This window comes from Telmatherina bonti, assembly GCF_933228915.1.
Source record: "Telmatherina bonti genome assembly, chromosome: 17".
NCBI classification, from domain to species: Eukaryota; Metazoa; Chordata; class Actinopteri; order Atheriniformes; family Telmatherinidae; genus Telmatherina; species Telmatherina bonti.
The window spans coordinates 22903656-22926222 of NC_136615.1; the positions used below are offsets into that span (position 1 = coordinate 22903656).

The window sequence follows — 22567 nt, forward strand, 5'->3', positions numbered from 1 at the left end:
TATCGATCCCGTGGATTGCAGTTTTGTTCCCCTCACGTTAAAATTTGTTGACTACCAATATTTCCATCTTAAGATAAGCCCAACCTAACCCTCTGTGGATGAGAAAACAGCAGAAAAGTAAGGAACTGTGACTATCCCATTGTTTTAACTTGACAAAAAAAAGAAAACTTTGCAAGTCTGTGATGGACTTGCAAACTGTCCAGGGTGTACTCCACCTCTCGCCTGATGACTGCTGGGATAGACTCCAACTTCTCGTGACCCTTAATTGGACTAAGCGTTATATGCAATGGATGAATGAATTTGCAAGTCAATGCAGTGACTGAGCTGAGCTGTGCATACATGTGAAGGGATTGGAGAAACTATGGCTTCATTGATTCAGGAAAGGTATGTATGGATAGTAAAGATGAAAAATAAATTGTGGCATTTTCAGATACATTCACTTTCAAGATGCTTTAAAAAAAAAAGTGGTTTAAAGGTGGAGTATGTAAGATTTTCAATATTTTCAAAATAAATTAACTAATAAAATAACTACAATCATAATTAGATAGTGAACATGTAGGTCCCAGTCTGTCCACATTTGATGCATTATTAAATTACAAGTTTAATTAATGACAAATGACAAAAGGCACTTTTTTTTTTACTGGTAGGCAAACATTTAAGAAGGGTCTTTGTCATTAATTAAACTTGTAATTTAATAACGCATCAAATATGGACAGACTGGAACCTACATGTTTAAAAAAAAACTATCTAATTATGATTGTAGTTATTTTTTTAGTTAATTTATTTTGAAAATATTGAAAATCTTACAAACTCCACCTTTAAATACCACACCCACTTGAATGGAATGCCCAAATGTCAGCAGATACACCAAAATTTGTACCAAGAAACCAAACCTAAATATATAAATATGTTTTCACCTCTTTCCATCCTCTGCAAATACATTTTGCTCAGCTGCCTCAGTCCTTTGTACAATATAGGAAATTTTTAATATAACCTATTTGTAAAAAAAAAGAAGACAAAAGCGAACACAAATGATTTGATCTCATGTTTTATACTTGATTTAATGTAATCCACATGGAACGCTAAACATGTGTTTGTACTGTAACAAGACAGGTCAACTTTCTGGATTAAGACAAAAGAAGTGGAAGAAGTTATAGTCGTACAGGAAATGCTACATTTTCTATTGTTGCAAGTTTAGCTTCTTCTGCTGCGAACAAGAGATCTGTCTCTGAGATTGGTGGTGGATAATGATACACAAATGGAAAATGGAGAAATCACTTAATAGATCTTTATTACAGTCAGGGATTCAGCAAAAACAGCCAAACTATTCAAAGACAGTTTTGTTTTTGTTGTTCTGACTCATTACAAAGAGGCCTGTGACCAATTTTACATCCCAACTCTCACTGTTGGAAAAACTTTGTTCTTTCAGTGGTCTGGTTACAGCGTGGTCAGTCAAAATAACAGTTGTGGTCACTGGTCAGCTCTTAGACTTCACATACAGCTCCAGCAGAACATACGCTTATTCCACTTTGTCTTCTTTTAACATTGCTGTTCAGAGACCTGCACAGGCTGCACAGAGGGAACAGTGACAAAGTAAAAGAGAGACGAGAACTTTTAATATGTTACTTACAGTAACGTTATGTTAATGGAAAAAAAAGCACTGATGACCATATATGACCACTGATGACCATATATATATATATATATATATATATATATATATATATATATATATATATATATATATATATATATATATATATATATATATATATATGGTCATCAGTGCTTTTTTATATATATACATATATATATATACATATATATATGTATGTATATATATGTATATACATACATGAGTTTTGAAGCATGGCATGACAACTTTTATACTGTAGACATGTAGTATGTGATGTGATTATATATATATATATATATATATATATATATATATGTATATATATATATATATATATATATATATATATATATATATATATATATATGTATATATATATATATCACATCACATACGACATGTCTACAGTTTAAAAGCTTTTGGATCTTTGAGTAGTTTAAATAAACACCATGGCAGAAATATGGAACTTTTTCTGAATATCCCTGTGTGAATAAATGGCTGTGCTGTCTTTTTCCTTCTTTAGGCATATCCCTGTCATTGTCATCCTTTTTTTTTTTTTTTACAGTAATTTGTCTGTTCTCCTTCATTTGTTTGTCTAAAGCACCACACCCATCACTCAGCATTAATGACAATGTTGGAAAAGCATCATATTCTCTGAAAGACATATGGAAGCAGTTATTGCCGAGCTCCGTAGGTACAGTAACCCAATCCATGTATACAATCTAAAACCTTGTTCCATTCATATTCTTTGCCATCCTGAAGATTGAGTACCGTACTCTGTTTCTGCAGCCCTCTGAAAGTCTTCCTCTCCTCCAGGCTGAATTTGTATGGATCCATGTTTCAGCCTCAGCATGAATCTGCTTAGTACACCATGCTTCTACTCAGACTTCGCTCCAAACCGCAAATTTAAATGTTTGTGGCAAAGTAATTGCTGGTGTGGTTGACGGGCTCTATTGGTTACTGTACATTGTAATGTTTGACTCTTTTCACAGACAATTAAGGTTTGCGTTTGGATCTTCTGCTATTTAACTTGGTAGGGCCTCACTAAAATGAATTCCCCTTAGTTAGTGAGCTGTTTAGCGTGTTGTGTGATAAATGAATGACCAGAAATACATGATCCATGGAAAAGACTGATATAAAAGCACCTTAACATATCAGTGTTTTGGTTGGTTTTGGTACCAGAGCTACAGAGTACTTACTGAATTCACTGAACTCCACCTGATCACGTTAAACAGTTCAAATCACCTATTTCAGTCTCCGTGAAACAATCATCTAAACCTGTATTAGCTGAGGTCCCCAATACAACATAAAAGTTTAGTGTAAGACAGGGTAGGCTAGTTTTATCACCAATAACTGGAGAAGTTTGAGATGTTTCCCTGCTCTATTACACTTAATTCAAGTTAGAAAAAAAAAATGAAAAGGAAAACCTTATCAAGTTTCGCTCATTCATTTGAATCAAGTGTATTAAAAAATGAAGTCAAGGAAAAGAAGTTAGGAAGAATATTGATGGTTAGTTTAGACTATTTAACTGAGGATTCAAGTAAGGATGCAGATTAAATATTTAGAGAAAATAATGACGTAAGCAAAAACAAAGAGGCGCACAATCTCTGGTTTAGAAGTTACTGTTCAGGGGAAATGATCTGTTACATTAAGTAATGCAAATGCAGCGATGTGAGAAATCATTAAATTTATTGCAAAGTTTATTATATTTAGTTAAATAGCCTGTAAAGTGGAATTTATTGGAAAATGTACAACATTAAAATGAAAAACTGAGATGCTTGTGTGGATTTTCAGGAAGTGTTGTATTTTGTGCTGGCAGCCAAGAGCAATAAAATGAAAAACAGTCTTTCCAAGTTCAGACCTACCTCACCGAACATGAAGTAAGAAACCAATGGCAGAGCAGATCTGGGAAAATTTATCAGCATAGCTGAAAGTTTTCCAGTTAGGATTTGTTAAGTGAGAAATTATCAATACGTATGATGTCTCTCTGAGAAACACCACCCAGTCTACCATATAAGTTTAGTAGAGACAGTTAAACATCACCAGTGATAAACCTTAAGGTGAAAAGGGAAAAAAATGCTTATAAATCATATCAAACCTACAAACATATATATGATGGCGGTGTAGATAGATAAATCTCTACCTACAAGTCTTTAGATTTTTTAGGTTATGAAGCAGCTTGTTCAATTAACATGTGCAACATAATGCTGCACCATCAACACCCATTAAAACGTTGAGCTTTCATACGTATCCACTGGATATTGTTATTTAATAAATCCATATCAACGCAAAACCCATTGAGCACTACCCCACTATAGTTACATAGTTTCTTTCTTTCTGTTTTTTTTTTCTGATCCAGATGGTGTGAAAGTCAAAAAATGTGCTGCTTTTCCGCAGCACCTCACCCTCATAAACAGCCAGTTTACAACTGTTTGGGGTAGTCGCTGACACGAGTACACACATGTCATCCGGCACCATTAAAATTCAGACCAGACCCACCACACATACACACTGGGTGGGGAAGCAGAGCATGCAGGGGCGAACCGTCTGCAAAACCTGGATTGAGTCCCAGATCTTTGTGTGAATGACACCTTTATGTTGGATTTTTTGTTCTTAACTTAAAAAAGTTTTTTTTTTTTTTTGTTTTGTTTTTAGTGATACAGGATGCCACGTTTGCTACTGAAACAGCAATTATTTTCTGCTCCTGCTTTTGCTCTCTTGCAAATTGCAAACGACCCATTAAGAAATTAATTTCTTCATTAATTCTAAAAACAAAACAGTTGCCAGGGTTTAGCATGGTTGAATTATTTAGATAATTTTATTCAAACAGCAAATAATTACACATTTGTTTTTTGAGTGTATTTAAATAAACCTATGTTGTTTTTTCTGTCGGTATCTTTAATCTTAGATTTGGTCATACAGTATTTATAATCCCAAACACCACGCTTATGAAGCCAGAAAACACTTTACCAGTAGGATAAGATGTCAGGAGCATCTGTAATGTGTCATCAGTACACCCCATCCCTCCTTAAATAAGGATAAAAGGAAGATAAACCTGTCATCCACTCTGGATAACAAACTGCCTGTTAAGCTGTCGAGTGAAAAGCACCTAAATATATACATTTTTCTCCTCTCATATGGTCAGAGGCCTCAGTCTCTGTTCTTGAAAGACATATTTCATATAGCCCACACTTCTCTCTTAGTTGTCACAACAGCTTGCTGTGATTTATTGAAAGAGTTGAACTCCTCACCCTTGACCCCATTCAAACCCAGCAGTGTTTCCTTATCCACCTGGAACAGGCTCTTTATGCGCCTGCCCAGGGGCTCAACTTTCATTTGGACCAGAAATACCTCTCTCCTATATGAAAGGGGAAAGGATAAGGAAAATTATATCTTTAGCTAGCAAGCAGCAGTGCATCTATTGATGATTCGGAATGGGAATTGTTATGAAGGAGCTGTCCCCTTTCATTTTGGGGATGAAACATAAAGTAGAGCAACACACTGGCCGGAGGGAAAGACGATATGAAGACACAGAGGAGAACATGACTTGTGTGATTTGTGGCTTCCACATTCTCCTTCTGTCTCTTGCTGTGCAGTTATTGAATACTTTCTTGTTGCAGTGGAGCAGAGAGTTTTCTGGTTTTCCTTATGAATGTGCTTGTGTTGTTGGTCATCGTGTGTGAAGAGCAGGATTTGAGCATAATATGGACCACTTGTTCAAGTTTTTAAACCAAAATTATCTTTTTTCTTTTTAGATCTTTTTTTCCTTTTATATAAAGTCAAACCAAGATATATTAGTTCAAATGTGAAAAACCTTTCAGATCTAAATCCGAATGACTCATTAGCCAGTAAAAATCCATAAATATCCATACATACAAGCCGTGGGATTCAAATTGTGTGGTAAAAAGACCAGCTTATAGCCCAGAAATTACAGTAAGACTTTGCATATCTGTATATCTTATCATTCAGATTTAGTCTTTATACAAGTAAGAAACTGGAGAAATTTAATTATGGACAAAAACTTATAAAAAACTTTTCACAAAAGTAGTGTTTTTAGGTTTGGAAAGTTTGATGTTTTTCAAACCCTTAGCCATTAATCGTCTGGCTTTCTTTCGGCAATTTTAAGTTTTCCACTGTGGGATTTGTTTATGTGTCGCTTAAAACCTGATTAATATAATGTTTTATTTACAAATAAAACATTTTCATCCTTTATTGAAAGTTTTTTTTCCCTACAACATCAAAAGTTCCATTTTCAGAAACCATTTACTGTCATAAGTCAACAAAATGAAACCATCATTTTGAACTAGATTTTATCCAAAATCCAGAATACCATGATAAAATATCCTCCTGGGTTTAAATTCATTTTAATGAACTTGCTGCTGAAATGACACTTTTGAGATATCTAGCTTCTGTTTGAAACACACAGACCCTGGAGGGAACCTGAGATTGTTATCCATTAAAAAAACCCAAATTTATGTTTTTCTTAAGGCTGTTTCAGATGTTTAACAGATGTAGAAATTGGCCATGTTGTATAATGATGCTGAAAGTTTTGCAGCAAGATGCAAGATCTAACCCAATACAAAAAAAAGTGCCACATTTCTATTACGGTATTTCTAAAACTTGCTTTGGCTGACCAGTTGATGGGGCTTGAACATAACAGCAGTAAGGAATGAAATGGGGTGGCCAAATGAGGAATTGACAAACATAGTGGTGAAGTAGCAAATATCTGGCTGGAAATAAGGATAAACGTTGACAGTGAACTAGAGAGAATTAGGACGGCAGTGAAAAACAGGGCCAGTGGGAATTTACAAGACTCAATCCAGTGAATCTGCTCTTGGTTATACGTTAGACCTAAATCACAGATGAAATCCAGGCCTCTTGGGACGGCTACAAGATCTCTTGCAGATTACTCAAACTAAACAGGCACAAAATTGGACTCTAAGCCACATGTTTTAAATGGAGGCGCTGTGTGGAATGCTTTTTAAAGAGTGAGAGGGCATCCGACTCCCATTGGTATCCTTTTTCCTGGACCGAGACAGTTGAAAGGCTGAGCGGGGGCTCACAGCAGGATCCGGGGCTTGCAGCAAACCTCTGTGTTATTGTTGAGGAAGCTGACCACAGTCTGCAAACTGCAGGTATACACTCTAGTTTATATGGCTATATATAAATAAATAAATAAATAAATAAATAAATGCGCTATCACAGCTTTTGAGTATGGCTCATCTGTAGCCTCAATACTTGTGTATAGCTTTTAAAAGTCAGAGCAGTTTAACAAATTGACTCTCTGGCATGTGACCCCTCAAACAAAGCTTTCCCTGCATGCAGATTACATTATGTCTGTGTATGGTGGCCAGCTCAAACAAATATTCAAGCTGTTTTATTTGGATCTAAAGATGTAGAATTACCCAGCAGACACAAGTGCAGATAAGAATAACATTTGAAAAGTAAAACATAATTTTGTCTGGCAAAAATGTGCTATTCTGCATTTCTTTCCCATTAATCATCCTGTAACCAAACCGATTAATCTTTTAACCCTTTATATGTCCCTAATCTACAAACAGTGAATCTGTAGTGAAACAGACGCATTGGAAATCCAAACCATGATGCTATAACGGCATATTGAAGGTTTTTGTGGTACTTTGGGGCAGGAACAGAGATGCACGTTACCTTGCACAGAAGTATTATGAACAAGAAACTTCTAAAACATTTACACAAAATTTCTGAATTCTGTATATTCTGTAAATTATTGTGTCAGTTCAAGCAGGATCAGTTCAACACATATTATTGAAAGCTGCCAAATTAGATTTTTCTATTTGTGCTAAGACTAATGCATGCTGTACCTGTCAGCTAGTTTTCTGTTGGCATGTTTTCTTGCATTTGTGTAGTCTTAAGTGTCAACTTGAAATGCAGTTCATCACATTAAAGATCCCTCTTGTTCCATTATTATACTTGTATGGTTAAAGCCGAGCAGTGAGACTGAAAGCTTAACTTTAAAAAAGAACTTAATCACAAAGTCATAACACAATCTCCACCCTGTGCATGTTTGGAATGGCTGATGTTAAACTTCATAAACTTTGAAAATTTCTTTTTAACTCAAGACTGCATAAGCTTCAATAGCAGCAGCCCTGCAAACACTGCTTAAAAAGGGATCAAAGAACAAAAGGAGTCTGAGGTGTTTATTCAGTCTTCAAACAGCCAAGATATCAGTCTAATGGGGTCTGATGTGATGGAAAGAAAAGTCCAATCTACATAGGACTTGTAGGATTCCTAACGTAACACTATCCATGACACTGAAAGAAGTTATTTTTCTGCTACTTTTGAAACAGGTCACAGGCTGATAGTGTCTCACCTTTAGGGCTGCACGATTATGAGCAAAATAATAATCATGATTATTTTAAACAATATTGTGATCACAATTGTTAATCACATTAATCACATGTATTATTTCTTTTCCAGTGTTTTGATGCAGCTGTATTTACCATTCTCGACATGACTTGCTCTCATCAGTCTAAAGCTTGTTACATCCTCCACGAGAAGCTTAGTCTGAAACCGGGAGGGATCAATGCGGGTGGCATTGTCTGCTTTTTGTGCAATGAAGCCGCTTATTTCATATTTAATGAACAACTTCATCTGCGGCAGGGCAAGTTGTGCACACGGCGGGGTTTGTGTATTTTAATGCCACATGTTGTAAAAATAATCAGATTTTTTACCACCTCCATTAGCTGTTTCATCAAAACAATCAAAAATGTGGACCTCAAATGTCCAACCAATCCAACGATACTTAACTGGCTGCTAGTAAAAGATGTGCGCGCTTGGTATTTAGACAGCTTAATGAAGCCTTAACCACACGTTCGCCCCCTGGTGGTTGGTAGACTACTGGTTGAGAATCTGAGTGATCAGAGCTCACGTTTTGAATGTAAATATTGTACATAATCAGGTTTATTTAATTGTGGCCAACAAAATCATGATCACAATCAAAATCCGATTATTTTTGTGCAGTCCTGGTCACCTTCTATAAATATCACAACTGGAGATTAACGATACACCATAATCAAGGTTCGGTACGTACCTTGGTTTTTCATGCCACCATTCTGTACGTTTCCTGTACAGTAAGGTAACAAAAGCAGAATATAAAACTCCTTCACTTTGATTTAAACAAGGACATGACCAAAATATGGCATAAATAGAGATATGCCCAACTTTATTTGGATGGAGAGCATCTGCAAATGATACACATGTTGTAAGCAAGAGAAGGAGGTTTCTAAAGAAAAATCTAGATAATTCACTCAAACTTTTGTGAGTATGAATTTAATTCACAGTTTAATGTGTTTTTTTTAAAATGAAGATAAGATAAAGCAACATGATTAGCTGCAAGACCATGACATGTTTATGTTCATTAGAAATGTGGAGAATAGAATACATATCGTGTAGTCATTTTCCAAACAAATGTACTTTTATTTGTTAAAGGCATTGGAAATGAACATGAAATTTTGCTAAACAAGAGTAATCTAATAATTTTTTCCACAACTGTGGATATAAATTAATATACTTCAGTGTCATTTCCACCTCATATTACATTAAATACTCCTCTGCTCATTTTCAGTGGTACACAGGGAGGCAGTTATTTCTTTTTCTTCTTTTTTTATTTATCTTTTATCGCCAAAATATTCCTTGAGACTGTATTTGTAAGAAAAACTAAACATTGAGTGACAGGAGCATACAGAGCTGGCAGAGCTCTGGTTTATTTTGTCAGGACTGTTCACTTTTTATGACTTTTCTCCTACTTTTGATCACTTTTTCATACAACCACAGCGAATGAGGTGATGTGTATTCAAGCACCATAATTTCTTGGCAGAAGGAGCAAAAGTGAAAACTGCGCAGAGTGCAGACCATTGCAGGCTGACAGATGTAATCCGAACACGGCTCTAAAGTGCCGTGTGCCACCACAAATTTTGAGCAAGGGTTTATTTAAAAAACAACCTCACACCACAGACCTCTCATGCGCCCTGTTTCTCATTTACGCCGAGCATAAATTGAAAGCTGCAGTTGCTCAGTGTGATCTTAACAAACCTCTCACAGACACTTGAACATCTTAACACTCTAATGATAAACACAGTGGAACATCATTCAAGCTGCAAATAGAAGTCCAAGAAAAAGCAACTCAAATGTAGAAATGTGAAGCATGCAATCAGTTTTTTTCAATTACACAAATGCACATGGGATTGCAGGCTGACAGATCAAATCAAATCAAACTTTATTTATAAAGCACTTTTCCGACAATAAAACGTAACACAAAGTACTTTACACATTATAAAAGCACTAAACCAGATGATAGATTTTACTTTTTTTTTTTTTTTATTATTACTATATGTTTTTATTTTACAGCTAAAACATGAGGAGAAAAATGAGAAAAAAGGGATTATTGAATCATTGTAAAAGTCGCTATTGTTATTCTTCTTCTGGCCTTTACGACAGCCTGAATTCCTTTAGGGTGTCACGGTGGCGTGGAGGTGAGAAACCAAATGCAGGAAATGGGAGCCAGAGATGCAGAAAAAAGACATTTTTAATCCCAAAAACAAAACTGAGGGTAGGCAGACACAGGAGGTTAACAGGACTAAACACATACACACACACACACAATGGGCCAGCAATGGGGAACAGAAACAAAGAGGTACAAATACTGAAAAACAGAACAAGATGCAGGTGAAATGGATGAAACTAAGGAGACCAGTTGAATCTAATAAACAGGAACAAAGGCCAAACAAGAAACAAGACACAAGTGAACTAAACAGGAAGGACTACAAACAAAAACAGGAAACCAGAACTAAAGATAGAAAACAAAAGATACAAAACCCACATCACAATATAGGGATTGACTTTACCAAGGAACAACAATATTCTTCATCAGCTGATACATGTATAGCCATTGAGAGATCAGTTTTGGCGAGTCAGTCTTGATATTGATATTTTAACGCATAAAGATCCAACCAATTCAAAAATTGATTGTACAAGTCTTTCTTTTAAAGTGAGATCTTTATTTGTTCCTTTAATAAAAAAGTACCAACATTTTTCAGGGACATTTAACCATTTATTACCATGTGCTAGTTCAAAATGATTGTAATCTTCTGCTTTCATGTGTCCATTAAAGGGCAGAAGACAAGATTCAGATTGTTTTTCCACAGGATTTTGAACACAGTTTGTATCATAAAGTGATGCCAAATGTCTCAGAAACCGTATGTATCATATCTGTCACGCTGGGTTTTTATGGGTTCATTTCAACAGTAAATTTATTTCCTCCCTAGAGACATTGTTACTAAACGGGAAAAAAAAGAGTACAAATGTGCATTTACTGGTAATGACTGCCATATCCCCTGACATCAACTTCACATCATCAACAAGTGTGAAAATGAGCTTCTTTTCTCCAGGCAGTTGTCTTTTTATGGTCAATTTGACTTGCACTTAACTAAAGTTCAAGCAACATGTCCTTGCCAAGTGCAGATTCACTATTCATCCCTGGATATCACTTTCATCCAATCCCCCACAGGCTCTGGCTGCATTTCTTTAGACCTCTGCAACCTTGTTTTCTTCTGTTCAGGTGTTAGAGGTGGTTTGTGTTTGGGCTATCTGGATGGAAATTTCCCTCAGTCAGTTTCTCACAGTTCATTCACAAACATTGACACTCCTCTCAGCTCTCCTTTTCCATCCATTTGCTGTGCATTTTCTCATTTTAAGGGGCATACTGCTTTCAGTTTTATGTCCTGTTGCTATGATGTCTTTCATGGTATTTGTTCCTGTGGAACCTTCCCATTTAGTTGTTACTGGCGCCAGATTTAGACTCAGCTGACTAGGATCAGCCAACATCTTCCACTACTCTCACATGTCCTCTTGAACTAGCTGAACTCTTCTTGTGGTCACGTTTTCATAGTCATTTACCTATTTATACCTGAGCAGGTATTTGTTTTAGAAATTTGAATTACAAGGGGATTACATAAATATTTTCACACAGTTGGTACCTTCCTAAGTCATTGTGTAACATTGACCCAGTTGGCATTGATTTACTTTTCACGTTTATGCATTTAAAAAAAAGACCTCCAACATTCTGTTTACTTTATGTTTGTTTTAATGTTTTCCCTGAAAGTTTATTTGAGATGTGGTATGACTCTTTTTTTTTATCTCTCAGAAATGTTCATTTTTCTGGCTATTTTTAAATACAGATTCCAACAATGAATATGTTTGGGATGAGATGTGTTCTGAGATTTTAAGCTTTGCATTGAGCTATAGATTTTGTATATAAACAGCATCAAAATAGATTTTTTTTTTTTTTTGTTATTATATCAATGGTTCATCGACAGCTTAAAACCTTAAAGGTTTCTTTCAGCCTCAGCTATCACAGTGTGGCATCTGCTGACAAATTCCTGTTTTGCTTTGCTTTGCTTTTCTTTTTAGTCTCCACTCCTGTTTTTTCTTTACATGCTAAGTTTTTTTGTTTGGCTTTTCCTTTTTTTCCCATGTCTTTCCTTTAAAGAGTGCTGATAGATATCACTACTACAGTACAGAGGTGATCTATCAAATCCAGTGTGTTTCTACGTTGGGTGTCACACTGTGCCTGGAAAGAATAAAAGAAAGGAGATTACTTTTGGTGTCAGCAGAGATGTTAGCATTCCTTACACTGACTTAAGAAAGGCTTATTTCACGGAACTGATTAATGTACAAACACTCATCTTCATGTGTCGTGTGATCTGGTCTGCCTTTATTGCGGTTTACACTCACCATTGGTATCTTGCTTTCAAAATATTGTGAAACTTCATATAACCTAATGATTTGAAAGATAAGTTTTCGGGTCATTTAAAACAAGTTGTGGAGGTTAAACTGGGCTCTGGCAGTGCTTTTTTCACTCTAATGAATCTCTGTTTTCAATGGCTATCATCACATGATGTTTTTTAATTCCAAATTAATCATTTGGAATTAACCTATTCTCCTACAAGTTTACATAAAAATAATTATTCCGAATGAAGGTTTACATGATATACATCCTCACTTAATTCCTCTTTAAAGCGGCGGGTTGGGAAGGGTTCTGATTGGACAAAAGGTGCAAGTGATGTATGACGTATACCGGAAATAAACAAAGTTGGCTCCCTGCTTTCTCGTCTTTTCAGTCGTAACTTGTAAAAACTACATAAGTTTCGCCGCGATTTTTATTATGAATTTGAAGTACCAGCTCAACACAAGCATACTACTTCACTTTTTGCAGTAACTGAGAAGGAGAAGAAAGATAGACCATCGAACATGGGAGACGAAATAACGCGCGTCATCGGGACAGGACAAGGTAACGCGCATGGTAACGCGCACAACCGGAATTAACTTAGAACGGAATGAAGGTTTCCATAACAGAGGAATTAAATAGTTTGGAATTAAAATGCGAATAAAGCAGCCACTTACATCAGAAATAAGCTTAATTCCGAATAGAAATTTGCATTAGAAATTAAGTGTTTACATGGTCACTTTTCATTAGTTTAAAGTGGAATTGATTTTTATTCGGAATTAAACAGGAATTAAAACTCCCATGTAAATATAGCAACTGTTTCTGTTCACACTTTTTACTCTCGTTCGCCCTGTCTCTCTCTCATTTAAAAAAAAAAACAAAATAAACTGGTTGAGGCTAATAAACTGTATATTCAGACTGCCTTGATGAAGATGTTTTCTTTTTTCTTGCAGCCAAAAATGAATTTATGGGAATTCAAAGTGACAACTCATTTAACTGCCTTGGTTTTGGCTGCTGATCCTGTACCCTTCGCCATAATATTAACAGAAAAATGACACCATACATTAACAACTTATACGGCATTGATTTATAGCAAAGAAAGGTTTTCCATACCCATCCAGCGGTAAAGAATTGTGGTGCCTGTAGGGATGTACATACATCAACATTAAGAGCCTGTCATGACCACAAGCTGGCAACTTGACATTAGTGGAAAAATTTACTTAAATAAAACCTTAACTGCTGCTGTAATTGAATTTTGGTTTATACTTCTCTTTTTGTAACACTTCATGTTTATTTCATTCTTTGTTGTGTTGGAGCAATACTTAATGGTTTTGTAGTGGCTCGTGGGCTAAATATGTGTCGATAAAGCAGTTTTGTCCCTTTTGAAATGACTTAAATGTGATAAACTTCAAGGCATTTATGGACCCAAAGAAGTGAGTGTTACTGAATTTTAAGATGTATGAGTTTTCCTCATAGACATGGCCGGTGCAGCCCTGTGATAGACTGGCAACATGTCCAGGGTGTTTGCTGGGATAGGATCCGACTTCCCTTTTCCTGTACTGGAATAAGCAATATAGAAAATGGATGGATGGATGATCGGATGGATAATTTAATGGATAGATGCAACTAATAAGATTAATGTCCTTTTTTGTTGTTTTTATTATTGTTTTGCTTTACTACTTTGTTGTCATTATCATCACTCTTTTTCCTCATTCATTACCATTGAGCCTGTTTTAATTCTTATAGTTTTAATGCTTGATAGGAAATAATTAGTGCTGGGCTAAAAGTTAAAGTTTAATTTAATTAGTTGAAAATTAATTTCAGTAGCTACAGTGAAGATTAAATATGAGATAACTCAAACAGAAAGGGAGAAAAGATTTATAATGTCCAAAGGGTCTTGATGAAAGCCCTGAATCTGTCTTTCTCCATAGTACTCATGAATTGTGATGGTCTTAGCTATCTTCATCCATCAATCTTTCTTTTTTCTTGTTGTTGTAGGAAAACCAATATCAAACACATTTACATATGACCTCTGATGGGAATCCGTCATCACAATCTGTCCGATCATCACTTGATGATCTGGACGGTACCTTTAGCAATTCCATGCATTTTTGGAAAGCCAAACTACGTCACATTCAAAAACATGCAAGCTAGTTCAGGCAGCCAACTCAAGCTGCTGTGCTGCACCACATATGATCTGCCTCAAAAATTTCATGCTCTATATCAAACATGCTCATCTAGTTTGCATGGCTTTTTTAGGCTGCATACTTCCTCCCTTGTTTTTGACCACCACACCACTGTACAATGTTCAGCATTCACATCAATATTAAATAAACATGCTACATTGCTATATTGCTTAAAAAGGAGTGATGGGATTGGAGCTTGCTGCCAAACTACAATTATTCTTTACAAACTTCTTATTAACTTTTTAACTGTTAATGTTTCTGAACTTCCTCTGTTCATTTTAACTGCTTAACGTGTCTGATAACGGCTGCATCGCTGCATGCACGTCAAGAGGTGCAACAGCCACTACTCTCTGGCTGTTCTGTTCCAACATTGGTTTTAGGCCTATTTTAACTAGTTCATGTTACAAGGCTAATTCCTTTCATAAAAAGAATAAAATAGTTTTAAGTAGGAACTGGAATATTGACCAGCACCACTCAAAGTGCAGCTTTAGTAATATATCGAGCCAGATCCTTAGGCCAATACCAAGAGCAAATGACTTCCCCGTTATTTTAACAACCATGTTAGCATGCTAACATGCTAAATCCAGATAATAAAGATGGCTTGGATTGGACTTTTAAATTATGTTACCAGGTCTTGCATGTATGTTGGCATGCTAACAAACAGGCCTCACCTAATACTAACCTTCACTGTGGTTAAGTGCCAGCAACTCCAGGAAAATGTTCCACTGGTTGCGTTACAGTGATTCTGTGTACCATAATGGTGCAGAAAGCTTAAGTGCTTTCTGAAGTCCACAATCAGTAAAAGAAGAAAATAACTATAACTTTATACTAATGACTTAAAGTGTGTTGACAGCAAAAGTCTTGTGATCAGCAGGAAGACAATACAAAGAATTGCCTCTCTGTCTTTAAATTTGGTAATATATTGATCAGTAAGTGATATGAATCTCCCCATTAGGCTTTGGCTTGTCCCAAATACTGTAAAAATATAATGTTCAGAAAGCCAGGTTCAAAACCAGTTAAATAAACCATAAAGTCTGGGCAAAACTACAGCACAGTCATTATAGTTAATCTTCAAATAACTAAAACATGATGAATAGAACACAGATACCCTGAATTGCATTATTACCCCATATTATTATTTTTCTAAAATAGTTTGTCAGTATTTAATAATGTTGTCTGTGTTTGAGACTTATTTCCAACAGTATCCTGGAGTCAAATAAAGATTTCCCTCTTTGATACTAGTAAATTCAATATAGTCTGGAACTGTCTGTCCATAATGGACATATGACTTCATGGCTTAACCAGGGATCTAAAAAAGTGCTATGTAAGCAGAGTCTGTATTTCCAGACACTTTATCCGCATGTTAACATAGAGCTGGCATTGTTTGGAAACACAGTGTGAGATTTCTATGCCAATGGATAACTATTCATTTTCCTGTTATTTGCCTTTGACATGACTGTCACTTTTATGGACGGCTAAGTCTTCTTGACAGATGAACAAACTGAGGTTTTTCTTGACTCTGAGCACCGAGTGGTGTGATTTTCCAGTAAAATCCTCTGCTGGTTAGCAGATACCGTGTCCCAGAAATGTCAGATAGCAAAATTCTGTCTTTTATTTCATTTTGACAAGTATTTCAAAAGCTTAACTTTAGTGTGTGTGTGTGTGTGTGTGTGTGTGTGTGTGTGTGTGTCTTTATGTGCAATGATCTACACACAGTGGGACCATCCTAAATCCACTGTAGTGTCAAATGTCTACAAAATAATAGCAAGCTATAAAAATTTACAGATATAAGGTGTAACTTTACTCCCATCTTTTTCAATAAACCGCTTCACTATGTGCACAGAGGTGGTGATTATGGGCTGCCAAGGCCAACCAACCAGCAAGACACATGTGTGGCTCTAAACAGCAAGAAAAGGCTGTATGGGGCAGAAAGGCGTTTGTTTATCCAACATGCTGTAATGTTATGAGAACTGCTGCTTTGGCCCTGGTTACAAGCTGTAATGTAAATACTGAAGTGTATGGAAACGAAGCACTATTTAAGACTTACCATGTGTTGTAATAATTTCAGCCACTTATTGTGGAGACTTGATGTCTTCTTAAGGACAAATATTGCTGTGGTACTCATCTAGTGTTCATCTGAGCACAGCGGTACAAAAAAAACTATTTGAACAGAAATAAGCATTTCTCAGTTATTATGTTTCCAAAGTATGTCAAATTTACTATATGTACTATATATTACCAAAGAGAAACAAATGAAGACATCTGCAAACAACAACTAATACATCAGATATCTCCTAAAACTATGCACTACTATGGACTTTGTTGTCACCATTTCTTCATACAAGCATATTTGTATTTGCAGAATTGCACTGCATATGTTGATAATAAATTGTCAATTCTACCCCTCAGTTGTGTGTGCACTCTGGTTAGAAACCATCCATTACCAATTCTCATTCTTTTCAATCTTTACAAACTAAAATTTCATAATTGTGTCATATAAAAGTAGTTTGCTGAATTACTGGTGCCATAAGGTACTGTCTTCATTTTGATTTGCAGCTAAAACATCTGATCTAAATCCTCGTGCTTTGTTCTTACCATATTGATGATGCCAAACATGAGTTTCCCAGAAGAGATTTGAGCGGTGAAACCTCAATAATATTTAAAACTACAGACACTGAAATGGTAAAAGAAAAAAGAACAGATTTTACGTTGGCAAAATGAGCTTCCTCTGTAGTGTTATGCACTAAAACATGAAAGTTACCCTGTGGGAACATGTAAGGCTGAAGTTAACCTGCCTTGGTGGAGTATTTTATGGGACCTTTAAAATTTTGTATTTTATTAGTTTTACCTTCTCGCAAAACATAAACTACTGGTTTCTGGTATCCTGAGCTTGCCTTACCCTCAACAACACACCTCTTTCTCCTCCATTCAGCTTCTTGGCCATACTGGAGCACCCCTCTGTAAACCTAATCCAGGGTGAAATAGCTGCTCAGAAATACTTTTGGCAGAGCAACTAATTACTCTACGTTTCATAGACGTGGCTATACTTATTAGTGAGGTGAAAGAAGGCTTTGAACAAGGTTTTTTTTTTTTGTATAACTTTTTTGTTTGCATTTTATTTTGTGTTAGACACTATCACCAATAATTTTAAAATCTGTCACATCATGGAAAAACTGAAAAGAATTTATTGAAATCAAGATTTTCTAAGTTTGACGTGGACTGATCTGCGATCCTCTTACTCTATGGTCCTTTCATGTACAAATGGTGTTGCATGAAGGGAGTCTACTGTGAATGAAAGCTTTCAAGTTTGTCCCACTTCTTTATCTCTACCATCTCCTCTCTCTCTCAATGCTACTTAAAAGACCTACAGTGAATACATTGTGCATTTGTGTATATATTTCTTACGGGATTCATAGATTTCAAATGTATGAAATTGGCTTGAATAAATAACCAGTGGAAATGTATGTCAGATGTCACATATTACTCCAGATGTGTACCTTTAAAGCTATGGGGCTGGGCTGGAACATGGACTGCAGGTCTGTTTCCAGAGGGAGCCTTTAAATAAATATATCTAGTACAGTTTATGTCTGTAACCTGGAGGATGGGTGGATGGAAAAAAGAAAAAAGGAAAAGAATTTGCCTTAAGGTGGAAAACTCCCACACCAAATATTATGAATGTTTAGATTTAAATAATTGACTAGATTATTTAATAAAGAAAAAAGTCATTTTAAATAAAACATTGCATCTGTTCATTGGGCATTTTTAATTTGATTATTAAAAAACTGTGTGTGTGGAACAAAACCATGTTGCCAGAACATCTGTGAAACCAGCTGTCTTATACTGTAGGACATCTTGTGAAACCCAGGTTTGTTTTAGGTAAAAAGGGGAATGAATGCTTAGTTTTCCGCCATTGGATGGTTTTAGTGTGTTGTGATGTCAGCTCAGTCTGACAGCTCTAACTTATCCCCATCAGTTTTTCTCAGTTTTAGCCCAGAATGGGTTGAAACATACAGGATGGACAATAGACATCATACATTAAGCCTAGTTTCAACAAAAAATGACCTTCAAAATCATATTCTCCACTTCTACTTCCAAGGCATCATTCATTTTAACACTTGTTTTTGTTTGTGCTTTTATTACAGACTGGCAGAATGGTTGTGTGAAATATGTCCTTGTTATGGAAAAATACTGCATGTAAAAATCTTCCTAATGAGTTCTTGCAGCATATTAAGATGGCTGTATTTCAGGAGAAAGAGCTGTCATCTTTCAACCAGAAAGTTAGAGGAAGGATTCCATGCTTTACCTGACTACATGCCTAAGTGTCCTTGGGCAATACACTGAATTCTGCATTGCCCCCTGATATGCCTATCGGTGTGTGAGTGTGTGAATGGGTGAATGTGACATGTAATGGAAAGCTCTTTGAGTGGCCAGCATGACTAGAAAAGCACCATATAAAGTCATGTCCTTATTGCTCAGTTTAACAGATAAAAATGTAGTTTATTACTGTTTAAAGGAAAGTTTCCTCTTTATAAAACAACATGTCGGCTGATGCAGCCTCTTTTCAAATTATTATTATTTAAATGTAATAATTTTATATTAAGTCCACTTTACATAATTGGAAAACCCCTTTTCATTTGTACTTTTTAGATATTTGGATAATTTTGTTTACCATGTCTCTTACTTTGGAAAAGACACTGTAACTGTGGCACATTATGATAACTAGTATTACTATTACTGTCACAATAAATATTACTATTAGTATTATTTTATTTTCTGGCAATTCATAGTTTGATTAAGTGAATACAAAGCTGTCAAAGAAATGAATATAAAGGGTGTAAAATGGATGTACAACCCCTATTCCACAAAAGTTTGGGCACTAAATAAAATGTAAATAACAACAGAATGCAGTGATTTACAGAAGTCATGAACCCTTGTTTTATTTTCAGTAGAGAATAAACAACATGTGAGATGTTGAAATTGAGACATTTTAAAATTCCAGGGACAACATTAGCTCATTTTGAATGTGATGACAGCTGCACATCTCAGAAAAGTTGGATTCAGTGTGATGGTTACCATTGTGTAACATCCCCTCCTTCTGAAACAACTGCCTGAAAACATGCAGTCATTGGATAGCTACAATAGGAATGCTGTCACGTTATTGTCTGGTGCAGTATTCTAGTGGCTCGACAGCCTCTATTGCTGAGCCTTTTAGTTCATGATGCACCAAATGTTTTCTGTTGGTAAAACTGCCCATTTTTACTTCTGAGAAGCTTTGCGTCACAGAATTGCTCTTTTTATACCCGGTGATGTCACTGACCTGTTGCCAATCAGATAAATTAACTGCCAAATTCTCATTTGGTTGCTTCTATCAATACAAAATTAACTAATACATGCAATCCATGTACGTGTCTACGTCCCCTCGAAGTTTTGATGTCTCCCCTCCTCTCTGTGGATTGAACTATATATATATATATATATATATATATATATATATATATATATATATATATATACACACACATATATATATATATTTATATATATACATACATACATACATATACATACACATATATATGTATATGACATTTTCCAAAGATCCTATTTACACCCTTTTCCATGACTGGATCTTCCAACATTGTTGGGTGCATTTTGCATTTTGTCCAAGTCACAGGGCTGCATCATGGCACCCAGAGTGCATCCAGGCTAACCTCTCTCTATCGATGGCTCTGGGCCAGATTAGAGTGCTGGGGCTCATTGTTTACACAGCTCTGTGGTGCCATGGCTGAGCAGGCCCAAACAATGGGCCCCTGCTCCCCTTTGTCAGACTGAGAGGAAGAATGGAGACCTCTTGACATGGCAACCCGAAGCCTCAATACCCCCACTTCACCTAGCTGGGAGGGTCACATCAAGAGGGGAAGTTAGAGATAAGCAAGGAGGAGAATGGAGAGATCAAAATGAAAGGGAAGGCAGGAGGTAGAATATGAGGGGGGGGTGGATGGAGAATTTTAAAGGATGGACAAAAATAGATAAGGAGATGTAGAGTAATGAAAATAAAGGACTGTCACTCTAAAGTTCAGGGAAGTGGAGAGTGTCACATACCCAGTGAGATTTGGAAAGAAAATGGAGAGGATACAGCAGAAATCAATATTTAAGAGGAAGAATCTGAAGGCAGGAATGGAGGCATAAATTATACTTTTCACACTCACAATAATTAATTGCATTGTATCAGTTTTTAATCTCATTATCGTGCCGGATTTGAGAAAGGATGTCACAAATGACAAATATGTTTTAACTAATTTCTTCTCCCAACACAAAGAAACAGTTTCCAGGTTTTCCTCCGAGAAAAGTATCACCCAGTTAGAAAATACCTCTGTCATGCAATATAATAGGCTCATGTCCCATCCTGAGTGTTTGCATCTCCAATGTAACATAAATCCAATCAACATTGTGACGTGTTGCTGAGTGTAGGCCTGTTGCAATGAGAAGAAATGTGCACAATAAGTTTGCTGGACGCAATAATTTTTATATTTCTTTCTTTTCTTGAGTCCCACATTTATTTTAAGACAATATTAACTAAACACGGCAATACAACAAGCTTCCATCTGCACATCAACTGCAGTTTTCTCAGCTGGGGAAAAAAAGATCTTAACAAACAGGCTAGCTCCATCTTCCCGACAGTCCATGATCACTGGGGTGTTTAAACAACAGATTAAATACAAACAGGACAGTGCAAAATGTGGTGCGACAGTATGTCGCTGCCCTCTAACATTGTTAAACATTTTACAGCCAGTATGAATTGCCTGGATGAACATACATGTTACAAACAGCAATTCCGCAACCTTACAATAACATGAAAAATGACATACTGAAGGCGTTTAAAGACATTCAGTTTTACCATTCCACCTCTGGTCAAGTCCAAACATGTCCCCTTATATGAGCTTTACCATAGACTATGTAACTGTGTTACATTGTGTTTAGAAAACATATGTTCCAGATAAACACGTTGTCAAAACTGCAGGAGAAATCTGGATCTTTTTTAGCAGACTAGGGAATGGATGAACATAAGCTCGACTGCACATCGAACTAAATGTTCTTTAGAAATTAAAGTATGCTGATCTTTGAGAGGGTGTACTTGCATTATTATGGCATTATTGTTATTTTCGTTGAAAATGGTGTCAAAATGACAACAATAATATTATCAATTTATCGCAATAATTTCTGAGGCAAACTTTGTTACCATAACAGGCTTAACTGTGTGGTGTCTTGTTTCGTTTAGCATGACAAAATTTATCATGACCTTTCAAAACCTGAAGTCTCTTTTCTTTTTCTTGGTTGTAGGCCACTTTCTTGGCAACAACACAGTCATTGATGTTCTCCGTCGCCAAGGATACAAGGTGGAGCACACCCCCGCTGGGCAGCCCATAAGCAGGTACTCACTCTTCAAGTATGTCAAGTAGCTTCCATCATAATCATCTCTGAACAGGTCAAAGTTATGTAATGTTGCATTGACAGGGACGGAAATGCAATATAAAGTTTCTATGGAAATTGTATCTGCAAAGCCAAATGTGGCTACAGTTGCTATTTAGTTAGTTGCAAAGGGAAAGAGGTAGATACGGAGGCATTTGTAGCAGACTGAGTAGACGAACATTTAAACCGCTGCTGCCCTTCATCATTTTGTCAAACATCTGTTCACTTTACAATAAAATGGATCTGCTTCATGCCAGTTGTCTGGAGAAGGCCTTCAGGGAACACTGCATCATTGCCCTGTCAGAGATGTGGCTTATTGAAACAGTCTCAGACTCTGAGGTCAGCTTGGACACATTCACCTGTTTGATAAAACAGGGCAATCTGGGAAAACTTGTGGCAGTAAGTTTGTATATCAACCATAATTGGACAAACAACATCAAAGTCCACCATAAGCTCTGCACACCCCACCTAAAGAAGCTAACCATATCAATTCACTCCTACTGCTTGCCCCGG

General features: G+C 36.2%; 1 protein-coding gene across 1 annotated transcript in view; it reads left to right on the top strand.

The window, feature by feature from the left end:
- The window catches only part of trabd2a (TraB domain containing 2A), a gene marked incomplete at its 5' end in the record, with an annotated part of 61448 nt that overhangs the window by 33577 nt on the left and 5304 nt on the right, over window positions 1-22567 (top strand). Inside the window, one exon of the mRNA XM_079257152.1 lies at window positions 21926-22016. Within this exon, the coding sequence (XP_079113278.1) occupies window positions 21926-22016 (91 nt within the window). The remainder of the gene's footprint in view (window positions 1-21925; window positions 22017-22567) is intronic.